The following is a 25,296-nucleotide window of genomic DNA, read 5'->3' as shown; positions in this document are numbered from 1 at the left end:
AATACGAAGGCGCATCATCTGTGGAAGTCGGGCCAACTACGGGCTCCAGAAGAAACTGCGGTCAAAAAAGATTCACCATCGCACCCAATTCGTCATGTACAAGACGCTGATAAGACTGGTAGTCCTCTACGGATATGAAACATGGACAATGCTCTAGGAGGACTTGCAAGCATTCGGAGTATTCGAGAGACGGGTGCTTAGGATTATCTTTGGCGGTGTATAAGAATACGGTGTGTGACGGCGAAGAATGAACCATGAGCTCGCCCAGCTCTACGGTGAATCCAGTATCCAGAAGGTAGCTCAAGCCGGAAGGGTACGATAGGCAGAGCATGTTGCAGAATGCCGGACAGCAACCCTGCAAAGATGATGCTCGCTTCCGATTCGACAGGTACGAGACGGCATGGAACGTAGCGAGCGAGGTGGGCAGACCAGGTGCAAAACGACTTGGCGAGCGTGGGGTGCATTCGAGGATGGAGAGATGCAGCCTCGAACCGTGTATTGTGGCGTCAAATTGTTGATTCAGTGTTATCTGTTTAGATGTAAACTAAATAAATGAAAAATGAAATAGCAGCAAATTAAGCTTTTTCATGATTCCATTGGGCGCTTTTTAACTGCGCTGATGTACCAAGCGCCTCCACTCAATTTGAATTTGGCAACAAAGACAATTAGTCCCTCTTTATTTCATTTACTGAAATATGACCTCAATGGACGGCTTTCGGATACTTTTTACTACTGAATAAATTGTGGACTCGCTGAAAACCCGATTAAATAAAATTGGTAAAACTTTATTAATAGATTTGATTTGAGTAAAAATTGCATTAGAAAAAACGTTGTGCTATTTATTACTGAAAAAGGAATGGACCTATACTGCATACGATGGGTGCTTTGCATGTTTCGCAATTATACCGTACCTTAGCTGCTAGCACATTCAAACAACTATCAATGTAATTAGAAAAATATTGTCCACGAGAAAGTATTAATCTTTAACATAATAACAATTATTCGAAATTTATGTTACATTCTATTCTTAACTCATTGGTTGAATCACATTTCAATTTATTTCCATTATGTTTTTCACGTTTGTTTCGAGGATAACCCCTTCATGTTTCTCATATGGCGATTGAAACCCTCTCAAAATAATATTCGCATTTAGTAGGGCATATTGAAAGTCTTATTTACAGATCTTGCCAGCCTTGCAACTCGGGAATTTGGCCCACGGAAAACTTAGATTTCATTCTATAGGAGTATAGCAACGAATAGGCTGAATAGAATAGTAGAGGTTCCCAAACTTTTGGATATGCGACCCACCTAGCAGAATCCCATATTGCTTGCGACCCACCAGGTACCAAATGCATTGATTTTGTGAAATTAGATAAAAATGAGTTCGCGTTCGATTGGACAAATTATAATAAATTGCTTTAGGGGGAATGACGGCTTTGGCAGGTTTTATTCTATTATTGGCAAGGGGGTTTTTTATGACTGACTAGACTCAAATTTGGCCTAAACATTCTTTGCATATCAAAGAATATTGTGGCCAAATTTCATAAAATTTGGTCGACAAAAACCCCCCTGCCAATAATAGAACAAAACCTGCCAAAGCCGTCTTTCCCCCTATATCCCATCATTGTATTTGTCAAAAATTCGTCAATTTTTTTAATTGGATTTGAATGCAATTTGAACTGAATTTGGGTTGGATTTGGATTGGATTTGAAATTTATTCAGATTGGATTTGAGTTGGATTTCAATTTGATTAGGATTGGATTTGAATTAGAGTTGGATTGGATTTGAAATAGATTTGGATTAGATTTGAATTTTTTTTTATTTCTTTATTAAAGTGATTTTTAAATAATAAATAAAGTTCATCACTAGATTTTAAATAGATTTGGATTCGATAGATCGGATACGAATTGGATTAGGATTGGTTTTGGATTGGGTTCGGGGCTTACATTTGGATTGTATAGGACTTCTTTCTACTTGCCAAATATCGTATAACCAAAAAAAGCCGTTGACCTCGTCAGGTTTGTTGTTCTTTAATCATCCCATCATTAGTTAGATCCTTATTCAAAATATGGAATAGATTTGTGGGACAAAAGAATAACAAAGTCATGAATTAAGATTTTTCTTTCGTGACCCACCACTGAACAGCCCACGACCCCGCTGGGGGTCGCGACCCACAGTTTGGGAACCTCTGAGTACAAGTACGGTAGTACCGTTTCAAATTTGAAGGTCAAATACGATTTACAGCTATCTATTTGATAAAAGTTCATTGAATTCACTGTTTTGAATCTAGAGAAGATAAGTATTATAGCTGTAATACAAGCAGTAATTAGGGTTTTTAGTACTGACCCTTTTTGGTGAGTCCCGGTACTACGGTACTGAACCCATCAGTACCGGGAGCACCGGGAAAATACCGATACTGGAAGATTTTTTTTCGAAAATCATTAAAATCAATAAAAATACAGAATTAAATGGTAACGATTCAAACTTTATTCACTGCTTTGTATGTATTCAACACTTGTCTTGGAGCTTGTCCTTTTCCTTGAAATATGCTTTCAAAACGCACAGCATATGCAATGTTTCGTCAGACATAAGGGATCGTATTTTAGTAGCGAAGCTTCCAGAAACAGAGAAAGCTCTCTCTGAGTCTACAGAAAAAAGATATTTTAGTTACTAGATAAAGATTGTCGCTACTGTTTCCTTTGTTCTGCTGTCCGAAACATGTGTGGTACATACCTGTCAAATCGTATGGATTTTCCTTCTTTGACATTTAGCTCCCCTATCCTCGCCAGCAAAAGATGTTTCGGACAGCGACGACAGCGACAATCTTTATCTAGTAACTAAAATATCTTTTCTACAGAAGTAGGGCGAACTGTTGCTATTGAATCATGAAGCATTAACAAGTATTTTCCTTTCAGTTTTTTCTGAGTCGTTGTAAGTTAACTTTTGTCTTACAATCTTTACGAATCCTGGTGCAGTAATCGAACTTACAGGAACACTCTTGCCTCAAGCGGGGACGAATGGAAAAAATACTGATGAAGTGTGACGATTTTTTTGGATGTGACGATGTCGTTGCGGTTTGATTGTCTTGAGGTACGTCATCGGACGCCTGACGTTTGTCCTAACTGATTGTCGCTGTCGTCACTGGCGAAACATCTTTTGCTGGTAAGGATAGGGCACTAAATGTCAACGAAGGAATAATTAGTACGTTTTGACAGATAGGTAGCCAACATGTTTGGGGACGATAACAAAAAGAACCGCAGCGACAATCGTCCTCTATAGTTTATTACCTCTATTGTCAGGTGTTTGAAATTTTAGAAAAAAAAATTATATCTTTCTTACTAGCTGCTGCATTCAAAAATGAGGTTTTAACCATCGGAAGTTTTAACCAAAACTTTTTCCTTAGTACCGAAAATACCGGTACTTTCATTAAGCCAGTACCGGTATTTCGGTACCGAAAATTGGGCGGTATTCCCGGGAATTCCGGTACCGGTACTCCCGGTACTAAAACCCTAGCAGTAATCCACCTTACATTAGGGTGGCTCAAATTAGAATGGAAAAAATATGGACCGCCCACTTATTGATGCTCTGATGATATGGACACAATTTCAGACAAATCGGTCAGTAGAGAGAACAATCTGATGGAGCATTGTGTGAGGGCACCTACGGCAAACATTATTTTTACCAAAAAAAAAATCAAATAGTAGGTACGTATGTAATTTAAATGGTACCAACAATGTTGTTGTGTTGTTTTGGCCGGCAAAATCTAAATATTACTTTATTTGATTGCATGGAAGTAAAACGAAGGTTTCGCAAGCTTCAGAAACATTAATTGCGACTATGATGGTTGGTGATTATTTTGATTTTTATGGAGTAAACTCATTCTTATCTGTTGAACTGCGTGTGGAACATGACTTCTTTACTCTGCGCTTCTACAAGCAACTTTTTTGCGACATTTCCAGCAATTACCGATTAATCGCGAATGAGATTCATAGTTAAAAAAAATAGTGATGTTTCATACTTGCTAGGTTTGCCAAAATGTTCTCATGTGGAAGAAAAAATAATCATAACATTCAATTGAAGTCAAACTCTAGAATTGAGGTCAAAATCTACGTCGAGTTTAACAGAGTGTGAGTTTAAATGGTAAACTGCGAGCTCGTCTTCTTGATTTGTAAATATGTGAACAATTTGGAATCCAGGTTCTTTCTTCGAATTGTATTAATCTCTTCAAATGCTTCAAATCGAAAAACGGTCTGTTCTTTACTACCGCCTTTTTCGCATCTAATATACTTTGAACATAGAAATATGTCTACGACTTGAAGAGAAAACATTAAAGATTATTTGTGTACATTTTAAAAGTGTTCAGTAGAGATAACAATCGTAAGTATGCAAATAGAGTATGGGGCAATTGTTACATGACCATGGATCATGGATAAGCTCTTTACGAGAAATAATTGGTTCTAAATATTTGGAATTAGTACTCATGGACTCAAATAAAATATTTTTATTTTTGCACCATATTGTTCGATTTTAAACCCGATTTTTTTCTCCTAAATCTCTGTAAAGATATTCGAATGTAACATTCTGGTTGATATGCTTGATATTTTTTGACTGAAATGATTGGCCCTAATTTGTTTCCCTTAATTTTTTTTATCTTGCTCATACCTACCGAAACTCGTGATTGAAGGGGGTATAATCATGCTGACTAATTAAAGCTTCTAAGTGTTTTCTTAATGGTGTTTTATATACACTGTATAACAGAAATACAAACATTCCAAAATTGATTTATTAGTTTTGGATGATTTTTTCTACATAATGGTAAACATTTTCTACTCTTTCCTCGTTGTATTTTGAGTCTGTATATATGGGCTGGAATGATATATTTCGGCGTTAAGTAAACTGCATTTAGTTACTTCACTATAGTTTGATGGAATCAAAACCATTTGACTTTGCAGCAAATAAACACGGCCTTCGCTGCTAATTGTCCTGTCCTTGGGTTTGTTTATCCTTAAAAAATGCTAACAAGAATATTAATATTTGTTGCACTTATTACGTATATTTTAATTTGTATACACGTGTGAAGAATATTTCATTTTCAGATTGGATTTCAGAATCGGCAGTACACTGCTGTTATCCGCCAGACTATAGCAAAGTGACTGAAGAGTGAACTTTTACTTGTATTTTTCTGTTAAGTTGAAGTTCATGGATCATTTTGTCGATACAGTATTCCCCCGCTCATCGTCGATAATTCCCAGTATCAACACCCTTTTAAACACATTATGTCAGTTTTCAAATTTGTGCTGTGAGTTTGTTTTGGTTCATTTGTATGGCTTTGACTGTCAGATTAACAGTTGAACCATACATTTGTCGGATTAGCGGGGGTATACTGTATATGGGAAAATACTTTCTTTTTTTTTATAATATAATGTAGGATTACTGTTTCTGGATTCAATATCATGAACCCATACCGTTCATTTACAAAAACAAAGGGTGATAATAGCAGGGACAGCATGCCATGTCAGGGGGATAGACGAATCCTCTCTCTGCGAGCGGTGGAGGTTGCTCAGCACGTGGTTCATGCGAAATACATAGTTATTCAAAAAGATCGCTTGCCAATTATTTGGGCTGAGTCGAAACAAAAAGCATTTTTCAAGGATATAAGAGCTTATTAAGTCAAACCTCCATGAGTCGATATTGAAGCGACCATCGACGATCGGCGATTAAGAAAGACGGAACAAATTATGTAGATTGGGTAAAATCTTCAAATTTATAGATAGGAGTATATGACAAATTAAGATTTTCCACATTTGGATGATACATCAATCGTGGGAGAACGCCCTTGTAACATTAATGTCCCAACCAGCGGATGGCAGATTTCAGTACAGTTCTGCATAATGACCTTACAGAAACTGTATACAATTTTAGCATATACAATTTCTGAAGATTTTAATACAACCATTGTATTGAAATCTTACACGCTTGTATTATTTTAATATAGAAACTGTATAAAAATATTACATTCATTGTATTACAACCTTGTCGAATTGTATATGCCAATATTTTATACAATAATTGTAAATTTGTTTTTTTTTGCTTGGCATTTACAGCTTGCACACAGTGCATAATTGAAGCGGCAATTGCGGACGCACGGTACATTGTTCCTAAGACTAGCCAGCTAACAGGAGTTTTGCTTCCATGAGATTTTCGGGAACCAAACGACTTTTCAGGAGTTCTAGTTTTGTCTGTCAGTTTTACGATTTATGAAATCGAGTGCGCGATCAATTGTATTTCGTTTGGGACACGAAACATGTTCGGGATCCGGGTGATTTTGTTCTGTTTTGTGCGGTTATTGAGCAGAGTATTCAGTGCGCGATTAATTGTGTTTCGTTTAGGACGCGAAACATGATTATCGAGATCCGAATGATTTTGTTGTGTTTTGTGCGCGTGGTGAGCAAATTCATAATTGCGCGATCCATCTTGTTCCGTTCAAGACGCGGACGGGAATGGTTGAACATTTCCTTCTACCATCCATCCTGCCATGCAGTTAAAGAAAAAAATTACGGATTACGGCTATATTCTCTTCCCACAATTAATGTTTATGTAAAAAAAATTCACAACGTATAACTTTTATTTTTTTCTTAATTTTTAATGTTTTTTAAATTTAGAAATTAAGTTCAATACTAACATGGCACGAGACTCTCACGCAGCAGCAAACAAACAGTTTATCGATGAAGAAAAAATGTCAAAATGTCGTTTACATTTTATTTTTAATAAACTGTCTCAGTTTGTTCGGTGTCAATATTCAGTTTTACTGTACTTTTCTCAAAACTGGACGCGGAACATGTTTGACATCCGATTGGGTTTGTTCTGTTTTGTGCGTTTAATGAGCAAATTAATCAATGCACGATCAGTCGTGTTCGTTTAGGACACGAAACATTTTCTTCTGGTGAATTTGCTCTACTTTGTGCGGCTGCTGTGGCAAATTATTAGTACGCAATCGATCATGTTTCGTATAACAGAAAGCGAATTTTATTGTGCTCTGAACAGCATACAGAACGATTGCGCCATCTTCGAAATAATTTGTTCTGCTTAGTGCGGTCGGAAAGTAAATTAGTTATAGCGCGTTTTATTGTGTTTAACAGTACGCAGAACGGTCACATTATTATCCGAAATATTTTGCTCTGCTTTGTGGGGTCAGTAAGTTAATTAATAGTGGTTTGGTTTGGCACGCGATTTGAAATATCCTTTTTTACACATTACCCTTTCCCAAGACAATTGAGATGCAGGTGATTCATGTATGACCGTAATGACGTGGCTTGCGCTGTTATTGACTGAAAAGCTTCAGAAATATGTACATCGAGAAGAAATAGCTAACCCCAAAAGCCCCATTCATTAGGTTCTCTGTACAATTTCACAAGTTCTAGTCAATCACAGAATAGCAACTACGAATTCTACGGTCATAATACTCATGCTCATGAGCAGTACTGCAGTTTATCAATTTCAATGAGAGATACCACGTAATGTTTTCGTATCTGCTCCTCTCATTCTCTACAGAAACGCGAAGGATTAAAGGCATGCTACAAAATCTCACAACACGGGGGCGTGCGCACAGTAAATACAAATTGCTGTGCGCGCGCTCGCTTAGTTCCGGCGTGTATTATTTTGACAGATCGAAGTAACACTTAGAAAACTCAAATAAACATCTACTGGTTGCACTCACTGCATAAGTTTTATTAGATTGTTAAAAATTGGGAAAAATAAAAGAGCAAACTGTGTAGGACATCTCTGATAGAACATCACTACTTTTTAAAAATGTGATAGAATTCGATGCCGGGAATGGGATTGCTCTTCACAAAGTTTTTTTTTTCACTAGATAATCAAATGTGTATATTTGTATAGTTGTACCCGACAAAATGATCCATGCTAAATTGTTATGATAGTGTTTTTGTAGTAGATCCATGTAGACATTTTATAAATATGCGTGTGAGTGTGAGAAAGTGTAAATACATTGATTAGAGACAGAAGGCGTTTAGTGCATACGTGTACGTATGTGTTGCCTTATAGGAACGTGTTAAACAACTGAATGGTCCCGATGTATGATTGCCACTAATGGTGACGAAACTCAACGGTTCTCGTTTGTCAGTTCGCTACGATGCACTATAGCACTATGTAGGTATCATATTAAAGCTTAAGTGGTTGGAAATCTATCATCATGGGCTTTATCCTCTAGCGTTTCTTCCTGTTTTCTATATTTAACAGTTCTTTCTCAATTGGCTAAAATCGGATAATTGTCTTTTGTTTACATTGAATATAGTTGCTAGCTCAATTTATTAGGTTCATAAGAATCAAAGGGAAAGATTAGCCAAACAAGACACTATATCACAACTTGCCAGTGTTAGAATTATGTAAAATATAGGGCAATATTTTTATTCAGTTCTGATAAAACTTCAAACAGTCCTGGCAAGTTGTGATATTCACAATATGGATTGTTTACTGTTGTTAAAATTTTCATTCCAAAGTCAATATTAAATATTAATGTTTAAAGCGTGAAATTTCTGAATCTATGACTTAGAGCTCATTACTGCGGAGCTTTAAGTAATATCCAACTCTTAAGTAGTTAAACATTCATTTTTGGTCAAGAATTATGCATGTATTCAAATATTAGTTGACTTTTAAAAACATCTTTAATAGTTGAACTACGTGATAAAAAGGTCAAATATTGTAAATATATACACTGCTTCTAATCCTTCCTTTTAGTATCGACAACATTAGAAATATTCAAAGCTATTCATATAATGTTTGTTATTCATTTCTTTTGTCCACTGCTAAATGCAAAAAACCGTCAAAATTCCGTATGCACAATAAGTACAAGTAAAATCTAACAAATATAAAAAGTAACAACGTTGAACGACACTTCTTACGGGCTACTTGCTGTAATTGCGAGACGGATCTATTTAATGTTAATAAGAATTTTTTGAAAAACAATAGTGATGAATGAGCATAGCTAAGTTACACGTAGCTTGTCTCACCAATTGCTTTCGGTTTGAGAGTGTTAAAAATCTTTGGACACTAATCTAAAATCAGGAATCACTAGCATCGAATTAGAGCAGAACTTCTAAGTATGCACGATTTGGCAAATTCTAGAGTAGGAAAAAGAAAAACAGAGAGGGGAAGAAACAGAGAGAAAAAGAAAAGTTCGATTTGGTATCATTCTTTTCGAAAGGATAAGAATATAAAGCCAAGCTAGCGTATTTGCTACGCACTACCAAGCACCTCTAGGTTATAACGTCATCATTTACCATGTGGTCTGTGCTCTCCGGCTCTTCGACGATATCGGGCTCTGTCGCCGTTGCGGTATTGGAAGAATCCTGCGACGGAGTTGACACTATGCTGGGTACTTTGTGTGGTGACAACTGTTCAGGACTTTCTCCTGGGCTGGAAACGCCTTCCGTTACCGAGGGCAAAAGTGATTCGTTGGAGGGTTGTCTGGAATACAGTTATTGTTCAATGTTCATCCTAATATACTGATTGTCTTATTCTTACCTTTCTGATGTGTGGTAGTCTCCAGGAGCGGAGTTAGATCTCCCAGACCGGCTGAACCGCTCTATTCGGGAACCTCCCAATAGAGGCGTACGGCCAGAAATGCCTCTTGTGAATGGATTTAGGAACGAGTGCTTTTTGAGCATAGTTTTTATCAGTATTAGCGTATCTAGCTTTGGGATGCTCTTCACAACGGTTGTCATGTCTTCATCATTGATCTGAACAAGGCGACAGTTTTCTTCCTCGCTGGGCAATTGATACCGACCGAATTTGGTTACCCAACAGTGATCTTTGATCTGTGGTAGCGTGATTCGCAACTGTGGGTCTTTATCCAGCATGGTTTCAATCAGATCTCGTAGCTCTGGACTTATCGTGCTCGTAGGAGGAAACTGCAGGGGATCATTTTTAATCTTCTCATACACACCAGGAACCGAAGTAGCTATAAAAGGAACATTGCCATGGACTAGCGAATAGAGGGTGGCACCAAGCGCCCAAATGTCGGCTGCCTTGCCATTGTAGACATGCTGCCCAGGTAGTAGCGTTTCAGGTGCCCGGAAAGCCGGCGTGCCAGCCGTTGAGCCATTGTTCATTGCGGCGTCTTCCCCAAGGAACTCGTTACAAACACCCAGGTCGGCTACTTTCACACTGCCCGAGTCCGACATCAGCAGATTTGCCGGCTTCAGATCTCCGTGAATGATCCGCTGGTAATGGACTAAAATGGAAAATAAATTGAGCAATAAGTAAATCGCGAATTTCGCTCATTCGATTTCGTTTCAGTGTATATCGGACTTGTTGAATACTATAAGGTTCCTATAATGAGAGATATGCAAAAGCGGCCATTTCAATCCAATTGATAACTGTCGAAATGTGAGCCAAATGAACATTGCAGATAGTGTGGAATTGCGATTGTTATGAAAGAGATTTTAAGATAAGTATCATCGAATATGTATAACGGTTCTGCAGATTTGAAACACGAATAAATCACGAGATTCAAATATTTTTGCGTCATTTTATCTACTGATCAATCCACTTTGCAATTACGGCGCCTTTCTTGGCAGCAACATGAATAAAACTCTGCTGGGGAAACCAGCGAGTTTGTTCTATTTTGCTTCAGATCCAAACTAGAGAAGTGGTCGAAAACTTGGAATGAAACTAAATCACTACTGCTTTCACTCTAAGGGAGCTATGTGTTTCAAAAGCATGCATTGTGGATACGTTTAGCATATTGGCTTCTGAGTATTATTTCTGTTAAACTTCTCCATTTTCCAACTAGTGCAATAAAAAAGAAACAAGAAAACAAACGCTACTTACGATATTCGACGCCCAAGATAACATCCCGAAAAACATTCCAGGCACGTTCGTCACTAAGCGGACAGTCAGTCGGTATGCTGAGAATTTCTCCATGCTGCACCAGCTCGAAAACGAGATACAGGGAATCCTCTAGTGGATCGTCCAGCACCTCGACTAGTTTTACCACGTTGGGGTGGTCCAGCTATGAGGTGAAAAAGAAACAAATTGAAATCAATGTTTCATGATTGACTAAATATTAATCCATGTTTCGAATCAAATTTGTTTTTGTCTTATTTCGCCGTTTCCTACCTTCTTCAGTACTGCGATTTCGCGGTACACTCGGTCCAGTGGAGATGTTCCCCGTTTTGGTCCTCGTCGCATGAGTCCAGCTTTACGAAGTAGTTTACGCTTGGATAGGATTTTCATTGCGTAATGCGTCGAGTCCTCCTCGGAGTAAGCCAGCTTCACCAATCCATACGAGCCCTAGATAGAAATAAAAATGTTCAATCATTCGTAACAACCATTTAATCAGCACGATTAGTTCTTAGCAAGACAGATCTGTTCTGTGCGAATATACTTCTGCACTTGCCACGAGTTCATACGAAACTTATTGAAATTATTTTGGGTCAGGTTCGAGGGGCAGAAATTTTGTTTAGTAAACGAGCTGCCAATGTGGTAGATCGGAGAAAGCAATGAATGAATTATTGGCAGTGGCTGATTTTCTACCCTCCGCTGTCACATCCAGGCGCTAAAGTATATGCGCAAAATAGCCAGCAAGAGTTTACCGCCAGAAATTTGTATGGCGAAAGTCATCTAACGCGGGTTTTCTCAAAATAAGAAACTTTTCATGAAAAACTATTTGGTACCGATTATGTAGGAAGGTGTCCGCTACCATGCCTACCAAATATTTTGTTGATGAAAGTGCTTAATTTTGAGAAATCAAGCCTTAGATGCCTTTCGCCATACTGATTTCAGAAAGTTAACTCATAGTGTGCCGCTGTAAGCACGCTCAATGCAGGCGATTCATTGAAAGAATTTCTAACTGGATGCAGGAAACGAGCTTTTTTTCTAGTAATTTCTGCTAGAATAGTCAATTCAAAGGTATAGGATAGAAATTGAAACGGTATGGAAGAGCATTTTCAGTTCTAGCGATTGCTAGCGAACATGAGAAATATAAAGAAAGATCTAAAGTAGGAGAATGGAACGGACCTGGGATTGAACCCAAACCTCCTGCGTATGAGGCTGAAGCATTTAGCACATTTAGCCTGTATCAAAATGGTTCAGTCTGATTTACTTCACATGAAATGAAAAATCATGTTGCTACCGAAAACAATCAAATTTCATTACATTGTGCCACATTTCATAGCTCAACATACCATGAAGCCATAGATGAACTTGCCGAATCTATGACAAAAGGTCGAAAGATAAAAGGTCGAAAGAACAAAAAGTCGAAAGACAAAAGGTCGAAAAGACAAAACGTCGAAAGGGGCAGAAGGTCGAAAGGACAAAAGGTCGAAAATGACAAAATGCCGAAAAAGACAAAAGGTCGAAAGGCATAAAAGTTCGAAAAGGACAAAATGTTTGGGTATATTCCAAAAGAATTTGTGAAATGCATTTAATTTCAAGCAGAAATAACACACTAATCTCATCAATCAGAGTTGAAGAATGAGCAATTTTCAAAGAAGGAGTAATTACTATGAAACAATGTTATGAATGTCTAGATAGTTCTGTTAGAGATAAAAAAGATTGTTGATTCGGAAATGAATAAAAATTGTATTGCGCGAGACAGAGTTGTGCTATATAGTTGGCAAAAAATTGCTCTTTTATTCTTAAATATTTTTCAATAACTAAATTTAACACTGTTTTTAACAGTTAAATAAAAATCATTCAATGAGTGCAAATAATAGACGGATATCTAAGTTTTCTAAATGTCACTTCGATCTGTCAAAACAATGCACGCTGCAGCCACGTAGGCACGCGTTGTAAATACACCGGTGTGTAAAGGCTCCCCAGACCTAAGCGATTTCTTCGCTGCGATAGCTAGTCACTTTCATTTACGCATCCATACCAATGGCGACAGAATCACAGTCGCCTGGCGGTAGAATCGCGTCACGAATGTCTCGTCGCGTGTGTTTGGAGCGTTCGCTTTTTTTTAGAGAACGAAGTGACATTTAGAAAAGCTCAAACATCCATCTATTTATTGTTCTCACTGAATGAATTTTATTTAATTGTTAAAAATAGTGAAAAAGCAGAGTTTTGCCAGTTGTGTAGGGTAGCTCTAGTGCGAGATTGATTCTCTCCGTTTCAGTTTCTTGTCTATTTCGACCTTTTGCCCCTTTTGATCTTATTGATCTTTTGTTTCTTTCGACCTTTTGTCCCTTCGACCTTTTCTGCCCTTCTACGCATAATTGTCCCAAGTTAGTTTTTGAAGATTTTGACTTTTTATCACAGAGAGCCCGAATTTGATGTGTTTTAGATGTGTTAGAAAAATCAGTGAAAACAACATCAAGTCGATTTGTCCCATTGTTGAATTTCTACGCATATTTGTCTCGTGGGGAATAAATTGATCATTATGGCAGAATCTGTTATGTCGCCTTGCTTTATAGAAATGGTATTCAATTCTTAGTTCTGCGCTAGCTAGCGCAGTAGTCTACATGATCTATTGTTTGCTTGACATATTAACACACTATGCAAAGAGTAATAGTTGCGGTAGTGCTCCTATAGTGGTGAGTCCATAGAGGAACAATGTATTTTTGTCAATTCTTGACTCACCAAAACGGTTACAACTCTAACATTTCTCAACCGCTATTTGCAATAATAAAAATAGAAGCAGCTATATTAAATTTGGCCGCCATCTTGGATTTCTTTTTGAAAACTTTTGTTCCACCAGGTTCGCAACCACCGATTTTGAATATCAATACATCGATGGAAAGCTTAGCTTACATTGTGCATTGTGTCCAAAAATCTCAGGTGTATGTTTTTTTCTATCAAAAGTTATGTACGATTTACCAATACAAAAATTCTTGAATTATTTAATACAATAACTTGAATACGGCTCCGTTATGCTCAAAACTTTTGAGGCCTTCAAATAAAATACTGTTGTAGATATGATTTAAATTTTTTTCTAAGCCAAATAGTGTATGAAATCAAGGAACTGACGTCGTAGTATCATATTAATCATAAAAATAATGTTCGTTGATCAGATCGGCCTTCAAAAAATAATTTGGGAAATCGTACATAACTTTTGATTGAAAAAACATGCACTTGAGATTTTCGGACACAATGCACAATATAAGCTAAGCTTTTCATTGATGAGGATCTTATATTCGCCAAAAGCTTTTGAATGAACATAAATTTAGGAGTTTTTAAGAACCTCGTGCAAATAGTGGCCCGGTCTCAGCGAGAATTACTCATTTCTCGGCATTACTGTCCCGCTAAACTATTTTCATGAATACGGCCGAAAATAATATTTCTGAACTAAAACTTGAATCAAGTCATTAGAATAGAGCTTTCCCAATATTTTTTTTAATTATCTACTCGTATGAAGTCAAGATTAAAAATGTAGTTTTGTTCCAAATGCAATTTGCTCAGTTGCATTTTTTAAATTTGGTTCAAGTATGCGTAGAACGATCTTTCGACGTTTTAAAAAATCCCTTTTTTTTCATTTCACTGCAATTAGACGATTTGCGATTCGTAAGGTTTTTGTTCAATTCGCTAAAATAAACAAACAACCATGCGTTCAATATTACTTTCTCAGGAAATTAAGTAATGCTCATTTTAAAAACGTACATATTTCAAATGTGTATAGCCATATACATATAGTTAGTGTCATCAGGAAACTCTACAATTTGTGATCAAATCAAACCGAATGAAGAGGTGTTGTGTTTGCCAATATGACAATTCTTAGGTGATAATCAAACAAATTCAACAATGCGAATGAATATCAGTTTTCAAAAGAAAAATAGCTAGGTTCCTAGATATCTATTCATTCGCGTTCTTTGGTATCAGACAAGTTGTAGAAGGGTGTTGTATTTTCAATGAATCTTTTGCTTAGCAGTCGGTAGGGACCAATTGGTCATCCAGTAGTTCTGTCACGAGACACAATAATAATGTTCAATGGTTCATTAGTAACGCACAAGACGCCCCGATTCCAAAATTCATCTAACTAGGAATGTCTCCTATCCACGTAACTCAATAAATGGATGTTCCCTTTCTTCGAGTGCTCATTCGACTTCACCGTTTTCGCTCCAGCATCAGTCAGTGAATGTAGTGTAATGTGAGAAATCGCGTCAGGAGTGTAATAAAAGCAATGGAATGACTTCGTACTTTTCATCACCTGATTCGCACAAAAGGATGATATTTTCCTTTTCATCGTAAATGTTCCTTTGTTCATGAACAAGTGCATTTTTTGTGCTATTCTATATGTTCCCCGTATCTTCTGTAACAGTATATGCTGTGAAAAGTGAAAATTTAATTAAATGGAAACTATGCTCACCTGACCAATCTGGTCCAGCAGTTTGTATTGATTGAGCTGCAAAAAGCTTCCGGACTGCTCGATGGAAACCCGCCTGGATTCACGCAATGGCGTCCGCCGGCGGCCACTTCGCGGGCTGCCGTAGGGGCTGTTGTACGGACTGTACGGCACATTGGGATAAATGGGCCGCGTCTGATCCAGCGGTTGCAGTTTGGGCAGCACGCGACCTTTGAACGTCACCCCGGCCGTGTTGATTTCCAGCTGGGACTCGGTCCTATTGCTGGCCTCCAACAGGTCATCGTGGTCTACCAGATCTAGGGATTGAGTTTTCGGTAAGATTTTAATGTGTTGCGTCATGAACCGGACACTGTGGGAAGGGGACGGGTTGTTGAGACCGGATGTTTGTGGGTTATGGGGATGGCTCAGGTGGTGTTGGGAATGGAATTGGTGGTAGTTATGGTGCGGGGGTGGTTTGTTTGAGCATGCGGCGGCTGCAGATGCAGTGTTGGCGACCATGGCGCTTGTGGCAACAGCGGAAACGGCAGAGGCATCAACAAAAGCAACTCCGGTGACATCGTAAGGATGGCCATTGTTAGTCGATTTTTCAGTCGTATTTGAAGGCAAAGGTGGCTTAACAATTGGGTGACACATATCATACATGGTGACGGAGGGCACGGACGTGCAAGTCCCTTCGAATGGCTGAGTGGGTGGAGCGAACATGGATTGATGCTTATGGTTAGGATGGTTAGTTGAGTTTTCATGGTGATTAGTACAGAAGATGGGTTTCAATGGGTCTTCTGGAGTAGTCGTTATAATCGTTGGGGTCACAGGTGATGACTTCGTTGTATTATGTTTGCTGGTTTGGTTAGTTGAGGCATTGGTATCATTCAAATTGACGCACTGTTTCGCTGTATCGGTACCTGTTTTGGGCATTTTTGATTCCTTTGGAACTACGACTTCGGATGTGGCTACTGGCTGTCTATTAACGCTAGGTGAATTGGTTGCTACTTCATCTACTTGACTATTCTGTGAATGCTTGTCACTATTGCTATTAAAGCTTATGTTTTCAAAACTTTTGATTTCGCTATCTAGGAGATTGTGTTGTTGGCTTTGGATGCTCTGCTCGACTACGTAATCGAAAAGTAACGCAGGTGCTGTTGGTGGATCAGGTGGTCTGGTGAATTGCAAACATTTCATGCTAGTAGTATTATTATTGTTTAGGAACTTTCGATCCAGATTCACGTCTAAGCTGCCGCATTTTCGATCGGCATCTGTATTGGCGCTGTCCATGGTCGGTATCATGCTGTGCGATAGTGCCCCCTCCATTTCCAATGGCTGATGCCTGCAGAAATGTTTATGAAGATAAAAAAAACAAGCACATTGTACTCTCGGTAAATTTATTAATACAGAAAAAGAATGATTGGGTACATACAGAAAACCCTAGGAAAGATGGCTACCAGTTCTAGCGACTGCTAGATTTTCTAACAATTCTGTGTAATAGCCTACCAATACCTGTATAAGCAGTAGGGTGTCCCAAAATTGGACAAAGTCTGGGATTTTGGGGGCTCAACCTTCAAATGAAAGCTTAGGGTAAAACAAAAGAAAAATTGTTCTACGACAACTCTGGGAAATGACGTTTAGGGGTGGCCCCGACGCGTTTTATGAAAAAAGTGCATTTTTTATAGGTAACATCGAAAATACCGGTATATCGGAAAGAAATTCGATGAAACCCATCCATTTTATATTTTTTACATTTAACTTAAGGTCTATACTTTATGGTAAAACTTTGATACCGCATGTTTTAGGTCTATATATTTTTCACTGATGCTTTAAATGCCCAAAAATGATGAATTTTTCTTATTATTTTTTTATTAATGCATCCAAAACGGGTATCCATCATAATGCTTTTGGAACTAGTCATACATAGAAAGATGGGGAATTTTATAACGAATATTTTGCTAAAAATAGCAACCTCTTATCTCTATCCGTTTAAAAGTTATTCACGATTTACTGCAGCTTGGAAAAAGACTTTTTGAAATTTCGGATCATAATACCTGGATCATGTTTAAGTAAAAAAAACGCCTACTTTTCCATACCAACCAAATGAGCGCTTTAATAACCAATATAGTATTCATATGAGTTGCATAAAATTGATTTTAATACTTATTTGAGAGTTATAATGGAAACCCAACGATGGATCAGCAGTAACATGACTGACTACAAATTGTTCAGTTAGTCTGGGTGAGTGCTCAAATAGATTGATGAATATGGTTTCAAAACTACCCATAGGTAGGTTCAGTTTTCGTGTCATGGTTTGTCGAGCTGTGCAATGTTTCTCGATAACATGGAAATTAGTTGTTTTGTGACCATCTTGATTTTTTGCAAAAACGATCATGTGAAGCAAATCCAACTAGATCATTTTGATATCGATTTGTCATATTTTACGCCATATTGAAGCTCATTTTACGCCATTGCAAAAAATAGTGTGTGCAACTAATTGCAAAACTCTATTTTATCAGCACTCGTAGTATTTATCTCATTCGGCAAGCCTCGTTGGATAAACGTACAACCATGCTGATTAAATCATCTTTTTGCAACTAGTTACACAAATTACTGTTATCATTATTATTTTATAATGCATATTGAAATATTTGGCATCTACCATCTACGGAATCTCTGGAAATAAGAACAATCTACACTAATTACGGACTATTTTGCCTACCAATACTGAATACAATGATAAATTGATTGCATCGATAAATCGGGACCAAAATGATCCAGCCGGATTAATTTCACATGATCGTGCTGGTTGAAAAATCAAGTTGGTCAGAAAACAATAAATTTCCATGTTATCGTGAAACATTGCACAGCTCACCAAACCATGAAACGATAGCTGAACCTACCTATGGGTAGTTTTGAAACCATATTCATCAATCTATTTGAGCACTCACCCAGACTAACTGAACAATTTGTAGTCAGTCATGTTACTGCTGGTCCATCGTTGGGTTTCCATTATAACACCCAAATAAGTATTAAAATCAATTTTATGCAACTCATATGAATGCTATATTGGTAATAAAGCACTCATTTGGTTGGTATGGAAAAGTAGGCGTTTTTTTACTTAAACATGATCCAGGTATTATGATCCGAAATTTCAAAAAGTCTTTTTCCAAGCTGCAGTAAATCGTGAATAACTTTTAAACGGATAGAGATAGGAGGTTACTATTTTTAGCAAAATATTCGTTATAAAATTCCCCATCTTTCTATGTATGACTAGTTTCGAAAGCATTATGATGGATACCCGTTTTGGATGCATTAATAAAAAAATATTAAGAAAAATTAATCATTTTGGGCTTTTAAAGCATCAGTGAAAAATATATAGACCTAAAACATGCGGTATCAAAGTTTTACCATAAAGTATAGACCCTAAGTTAAATGTAAAAAATATAAAATGGATGGGTTTCATCGAATTTCTTTCCGATATACCGGTATTTTCGATGTTACCTATAAAAAATGCACTTTTTTCATAAAACGCGTCGGGGCCACCCCTAAACGTCATTTCCCAGAGTTGTCGTAGAACAATTTTTCTTTTGTTACACCTTAAGCTTTCATTTGAAGGTTGAGCCCCCAAAATCCCAGACTTGGTCCAATTTTGGGACACCCTAATAAGCACTGGGCATATGCAAAAATGCTAGATTCTTAAACAAATACTGTATAAGACCTTACAATTTTGCAAGCTTTTCTTACAATATTTGTTTGTGAGCTTACATTTTTTGTATAAGAATCTAACAATTTCGCATATGCCCAGTGCTTATACAGGTATTGGTAGGCTATTACACAGAATTGTTAGAAAATCTAGCAGTCGCTGGTTGGGTGTAAGAAAAAAAAACGTACTCGGCATTTCCTATTTGATATTATAATATAAAACTCAATTACATATATAATGTAAAAAATGCTTAGTATACGAGTACGAGAAAGGCAAAAACAAATCATAACAAACCTGAGACACATATTCTATCACATCTCTTTGTAAATCATGGAGGAGATTTCATAAATCCTATTTAAATCGTATCTGTAAATCTATTGATAGAATTTCTTTTTGCCTATGCATGCAAATCTCATCTTACAATTAATTATGTTATCTCAGTAGGTACTCAATGAAAGCGCCTATGTAATAGCCGTCTCCTATGAAATCTGTTCTTCTATAATCTGTGATTTACTAAGCCAACTGGTATTAGTGGCGACAGAGCGAATAAATTATTCGATTGATGTAGAATTTACTTGTGGGCTCCTTTTTGTGCGACAAGAAAAAGTTCGTCTATTTCTAATGTCTTACCTGGCAAGGTCTGCAATCCGTGTTGCACATTGATTACGACAGGTCCCGCCGTTCCCATGCCAATATGATGCTGGAAAGGAAACGAGAAGAACAAAAGTATATACGTTAACAAAAGATGGGTTTTTAAACGTCTTTATAAAGCTTTGACCATTAACAACTAGTCGCTGCGATTCTATCGCTGAGTCGCAGCATACTGCATGTAATGTTTCATTAACGCTTCCATACCAAAGCAAATGCGACAATCGCATCGCGTGTGTTTGGGGCAACGTATAATATAATCCTTGCAGTTGCTTGTTGGTTGTATATTAATTTACATTATTCTCAATCATACGTAGATTTGAGTCATTTTACAATTTTATAAAGGCAAATAAAAAATTTAAATAAAAGGCAAAAAAATCGACTTCAACCTAATTTAATTGACGATCAGCCCAAGTTTTACTTAAGCCTTTTGATGGTAAGCATTTAAAGTATTTGCTTTACAATATTGTAATTCAGTTGACATTTAATATTTCGTATCGTATACCTACTTGCGAGGTAAACAATATTAATTTGGAACTATATGTTGAGACTTGTCTTTTTGTAGTTTTATTCCATTATGGTACCGTATTACGGGGGGTACTTGACAAGTTACTCTTTTGTTTTTCTTCATTGTTTTATTGTCTTTCCTTCTTTATAGTTACTTGTTAGGACCAGATGTATGTTGTCTAACCTTCCCCAAAGTCCCGTAGTCTGCAAACGAAAACAAAATCCGCGCTGTATACTACTCTGATTCTTCCGGTGGCTTTATACGGCCATGAAACATGGACGTTAAAGGAGGCTGATCGGAGAGCTTTCGGAGTGTTTAAGCATAAGGTGCTGCGGACAATACTCGGCGGTAAACAGAAGAACGGTATCTGGCGGCGCCGCATGAATCATGAATTGTACCAGGTGTATAAAGGATTGGATATTATTAAGCTTATTCAAACGGCAGACTACTGTAGGCTGGTCACGTTGTTCGTATGCCGGAAGAACGTCAAGCGAAGATAATATTTAGTAGAGAACCCGGAAGAGGCCGCAGGCTTCGTGGAAGGTCGCGTACACGATGGCTTTTTGCAGTTAAAGAGGACCTGAGGGCGCTCAATGTTCAGGGCGACTGGAAGCGATTGGCCCAAGATCGAGTCCAGTGGAGAAGGATACTCCATTCGGCGTAGGTTCATCGAAGAGCTGTAGCCCATCAAGTATATCAAGTATAACCTTCCCCAAATGCCAATTCATTATTTCGTCTTGAATAGCGGACAAAATAATAACAACTATTGCCAACTATCACATTGATTTATTTTGTGAACATTCTAGTTAATTAAATTAAATTTCAAAAGAAATCAATACGATCCACTGAATAATTTACCCCAGTTTACGGTATCAAAGAGACTTCACAGTAAGCGAAATTTGATTAGCAGAGCTTCATTGAAATCGAGCGATAAATATCGGAGTTTATGAAGCAGGTCTCTTTCATTGTCATCCTTACCTGTTTTTAAAATTAACTTGTTTATTTATGCCCTTTTTTTCGCCATACTCAACTACAATGCATTTTTGTCAATGTACGAATATGGGTTCAAATTGGAGAACGGTCACTTCGTTCATTATTTTTGCTGAGAATAAGTTCAAAGGGTACAAAGATTCGTTCTGATTGAACGAAAGGTAAATACAGGAAGCAAATCTGGCCGCAAACTAGGTTGGATCCACTTATAACTTTTTCGAACTCAGAACATGAATTCGCTCATCACTATTCACTATATTTTCCAGCAGGTCCATTGAATTGTTATAAATACACGCAAATTGTCTTCCACCTGATCGATCCACCTTGCTCGCTACGCATCTCGCCTTCTTCTGCCCGTCTTTGACGCACCCATTTTCACCGGGTTATTGTCCGACATTTTGGCTACGCGCCCGGCTCACCGTAGTCTTCCGATTTTCGCGGTGTGAACGATGGATGGTGCTCCCAACAGCTGAAGCAACTCGTGGTTCATTCACCTCCTCCAAGTACCGTCTTCCATCTGCACCCCGCCATAGATAGTACGCAACACTTTCCTTTCGAAAACTCCAAGTGCGCGATGATCCTCCACCAGCATTGTCCAGGTCTCGTGTCCGCAGAGGACTACTGGTATCGGTATCGGAGGTCACCAGCGAGCCCATATACACGAATACTTCAACTCGATACAAACCCGTGGTGGGTGGCCTACATTTTCCTCTCTTGAGCCTCGTCCTATCATGAACGTCGTCTTCGACTTGTTGATGACTAGTCCAATCCGATTATCTTCCCTTTTCGGATTCAGATTGATGTAGGCTTCCTCCATGTTCTCAAAGTTACCAAATAGCTGAACTTCATGAAAATCGTACAACTCATGTCAATCCCTGCCCTTCGCATTCCTTCCTCCAAAGCGATGTTGAATAGCAGGCACGAAAGACGATCACCTTGCGGTAGCCCTCTGCGCGTTTCGAAGAGCCTCGAGAATGCCCCGGAATCTCAAACTTCGCACATCACCCGATCCATCGTCGCCTTGATCAACCGTATCAGTTTATACGGAAATCCGTATTCGTGCATTAGCTGCCATAGCAGGTCCCGATCGATTGTATCATATGCAACTTTGAAGGCGATGAATAGATGATGTGTGGGCACGTTGTATTCGCGGCATATCTGCAATATCTGGCGTTCTGTGGTAGAGCGTTCTGCGCCACGAACTCGCTTGAAATGGGTGTTAGTCGATGGCATACAATTTTCAGACAGCCAATCTCCTCCTGGATTTCCTGGAGATCCGGAGCTAGTAATTAGTTAGTTATTTAAGCTGCTGTTAAAAACAGGCCAATCTTCTGGATGGCTAGCGAAGGACGATAATCCGGAGCTGGTCGTTGTCGGTTTGTTTTCTGTGTTGATCATCCAATCGATCCATTTTCGCAATAGTTCGTATTTCTTACACAACCTTCTTTCGAGAGCTACTTCCACATCTAACTGTTGCAGCTTAAAAACAATTTGAGAGATGGAACGACGTATTTTTAGTACACTTTGTTCATCTCCAATTCGCAATAGGTATCGAGCTCGCTACTTCTATACAAGCGTAATGAAAGGCTGATTTGGATCCTCTGCAATCTAATTGGATGTCTTTCTTCATCACGTGCACGCATATAGGAAGCAATTCTTCTGTCGTTTGCATTGAAGATTTTTTTAGTTTGTTGCCGCGGGATTGTTTGGGAGCGCCAACATTCCTTCGTATCAGCAACAATTTATTGGCTTCGGCTGAAACCGGATCGAATTCACTTGATGTGCAATTTACCACGAATGTATGCTTGGTTGGAGTGTCGTTTTTTCTCACAGCGGGCCGCAGCACATATACAACATTTGTTTTTCATTTCATGTAGAATTTTTAAGCTTAATCAAAATGATTTTTAATATTTATTACTCATTTGAATAAAATTTGTTGCGATGAATCTTCTTCAAATAACATACTTGTAAGCACATTTTATTCTACGGATGTCATTTTGTCGCCGTAGCTGACTTTTGTGGTAGCGGACTTGACACGAGAAATATCTTTTGGCAACAACATGTTTTCAGCATAGTTTGCAGAGCATTATTGAGCTATTTTCTCAAATGATCATATTTCGTCCGATACTAAGATTTTGAATTTTTGTTGGAAGACTATTTTTTACTACAAAACAGTAACGATTCCTTAACCTCATTCTATCGGTTTAAGGATTTTAAATATGCAAAATTTATGCGCGTAACCTGGAATAAAAAGATTTTAATTAGCTTAATTGATTCTGATAATTTTATTTTCTACTAGCAGACCCGACGAACCTCGTGTCGTCTGAAATTGATTTATTCTTTGATTAGTTCTCGAATTATACAGACATTTCTGCAAAATGGTGGGTTGACCTCAAGTAAGGAGCGCTCAACAGAGCTCTGGTCCCCACAAGTTCCTATCTCACGCTTCCACGGGTCGATGACAAAAGACCGCCAGCTAAGGGTTGTGTACTTAGCTGGTAGTGCAGCTTGGGCACTGTTGTCCTTCTGACATCAGCTAGAGTGAGGAGGTACGGCTCAAACAGCGTCTGCCTGGTACCCAGCGGCTGATTAACGAAATGCTGTATCGCGTCAGCTATACCTAAGGTGGCAGCCCCACCAGCGCAATGTAGGTAACGCGACCCCGGTAAGGTAGCTTACTGAAGCCTTTCAAATACCACGAAAAATGGACATAGAAGAAAAAGAGAACGTTATTTTTGGCAACCGACCCGGCAACGAAATTAGGACTATGATTGGAAACTCGGTACCTGGAATGTCAGGACTCTAAATGAACCTGGACGAGTAAGCCTTATGGCTCGTGAACAGCAGAAGGTTTGAGTAAACGTGGCCGCTATTCAAGAAGTCCGATGGCCTAGATCCGGAGAACGTGAATTACAAGCCGTGGACCCCACGACCAACACTGCGTTCAAGTATGACATCTATCACAGCGGCGGCGGAAAAGCAGAGCATGGAGTTGGTTTCGTAGTGATGGGCAAGCAGATGAAGTGAGTGATGCGGTGGAAACCCATTAGCGAACGAATCTGTGTGTTAAGGATACAGGGCATATTCTTCAATTACAGCCTAATCAACGTTTACGCACCGACAAACGATAAATCCGACGACGTGAAGGACACGTTTTATGGATGTCTTGATAAAGCCTATGGAGAGTGCCCAAAGCATGACATGAAAATTGTTATCGGAGACGCTAACGCTCAGGTCGGTAGAGAGGACTTTTTCCGTCCCATAATTGGGGCCCTCCTTAGCCGTGCGGTAAGACGCGCGGCTACAAAGCAAGACCATGCTGAGGGTGGCTGGGTTCAATTCCCGGTGCCGGTCTAGGCAATTTTCGGATTGGAAATTGTCTCGACTTCCCTGGGCATAAAAGTATCATCGTGCTAGCCTTATGATATACAAATGCAAAAATGGTAACTTGGCTTAGAAACCTCGCAGTTAATAACTGTGGAAGTACTCAATGAACACTAAGCTGCGAGGCGGCTCCGTCCCAGTGTGAGGATGTAATGCCAACAAGAAGAAGAAGAATTGGTAGGGAGAGCCTTCACTCCGCTACCAATGACAACGGCCTACGCTACGGCTAGTAAACTTCGCTGCTGCCAGAGGGATGGCCATCAGTAGCACCTAAGTTTCACGAAAGAATATCCGAAAGCACACCTGGAGACACCCAAATGGTGAAACTTGTAACCAGATAGACCATGTTTTGGTGGATGGGCGCCATTTTTTGGATGTTATCGATGTACGGACATTCTGAGGTCCGAACATTGACTCTGATCACTACCTCGTTGTCAGTAAAATTCGATCACGGTTGTCAACTGTATCGAACGAAAGATCACAGCGAACGATGCGTTACAATATCCAGCGATTTTCGGCGGAAGGAGTATCGGCTGAGTACCGCCAGAAGCTCGACGAACGGATAAGTGCAATTAACGTTAGCGACAACATCAACGATCTATGGGAGTCGATCCATGGAGCGGTGAGCACAACAGCACGAGAAGTGGTAGGCACTGCACAGAGGCGACCCAGGACAGGTTGGTTCGATGTGGAGTGTCAGAGAGTGACAGACGAGAAGAACGTTGCCAAAAGCCGAATGTCGGGTACCCGATCGAATAA

At 38.7% G+C, this 25,296-nt stretch overlaps 1 protein-coding gene across 4 annotated transcripts in view; it reads right to left on the bottom strand.

The window, feature by feature from the left end:
• LOC134220856 (calcium/calmodulin-dependent protein kinase kinase 1-like) overlaps positions 1-25,296 on the bottom strand; it is a 439,381-nt gene that overhangs the window by 35,513 nt on the left and 378,572 nt on the right. For 3 of the 4 annotated variants that reach the window (XM_062700014.1, XM_062700012.1, XM_062700015.1), the window contains 8 exons: positions 19,638-19,707; positions 16,222-16,643; positions 15,323-15,615; positions 11,137-11,310; positions 10,849-11,029; positions 9,541-10,249; positions 9,297-9,483; positions 754-9,137 (listed from right to left, as the gene is read on the bottom strand). In XM_062700014.1, coding sequence (XP_062555998.1) covers positions 9,099-9,137; positions 9,297-9,483; positions 9,541-10,249; positions 10,849-11,029; positions 11,137-11,310; positions 15,323-15,615; positions 16,222-16,627 — 1,989 coding nt within the window. In that variant the 5' untranslated portion in view covers positions 16,628-16,643; positions 19,638-19,707 and the 3' untranslated portion in view covers positions 754-9,098. Of the gene's footprint in view, positions 1-753; positions 9,138-9,296; positions 9,484-9,540; positions 10,250-10,848; positions 11,030-11,136; positions 11,311-15,322; positions 15,616-16,221; positions 16,644-19,637; positions 19,708-25,296 lie in introns of those variants that run through there. The other variant, XM_062700013.1, reaches the window with a different exon arrangement.

The sequence above is a fragment of the Armigeres subalbatus genome, chromosome 3 (genome assembly GCF_024139115.2).
Source record: "Armigeres subalbatus isolate Guangzhou_Male chromosome 3, GZ_Asu_2, whole genome shotgun sequence".
Taxonomy (NCBI): Eukaryota; Metazoa; Arthropoda; class Insecta; order Diptera; family Culicidae; genus Armigeres; species Armigeres subalbatus.
This window is presented reverse-complemented; position numbering and strand designations above follow the sequence as displayed.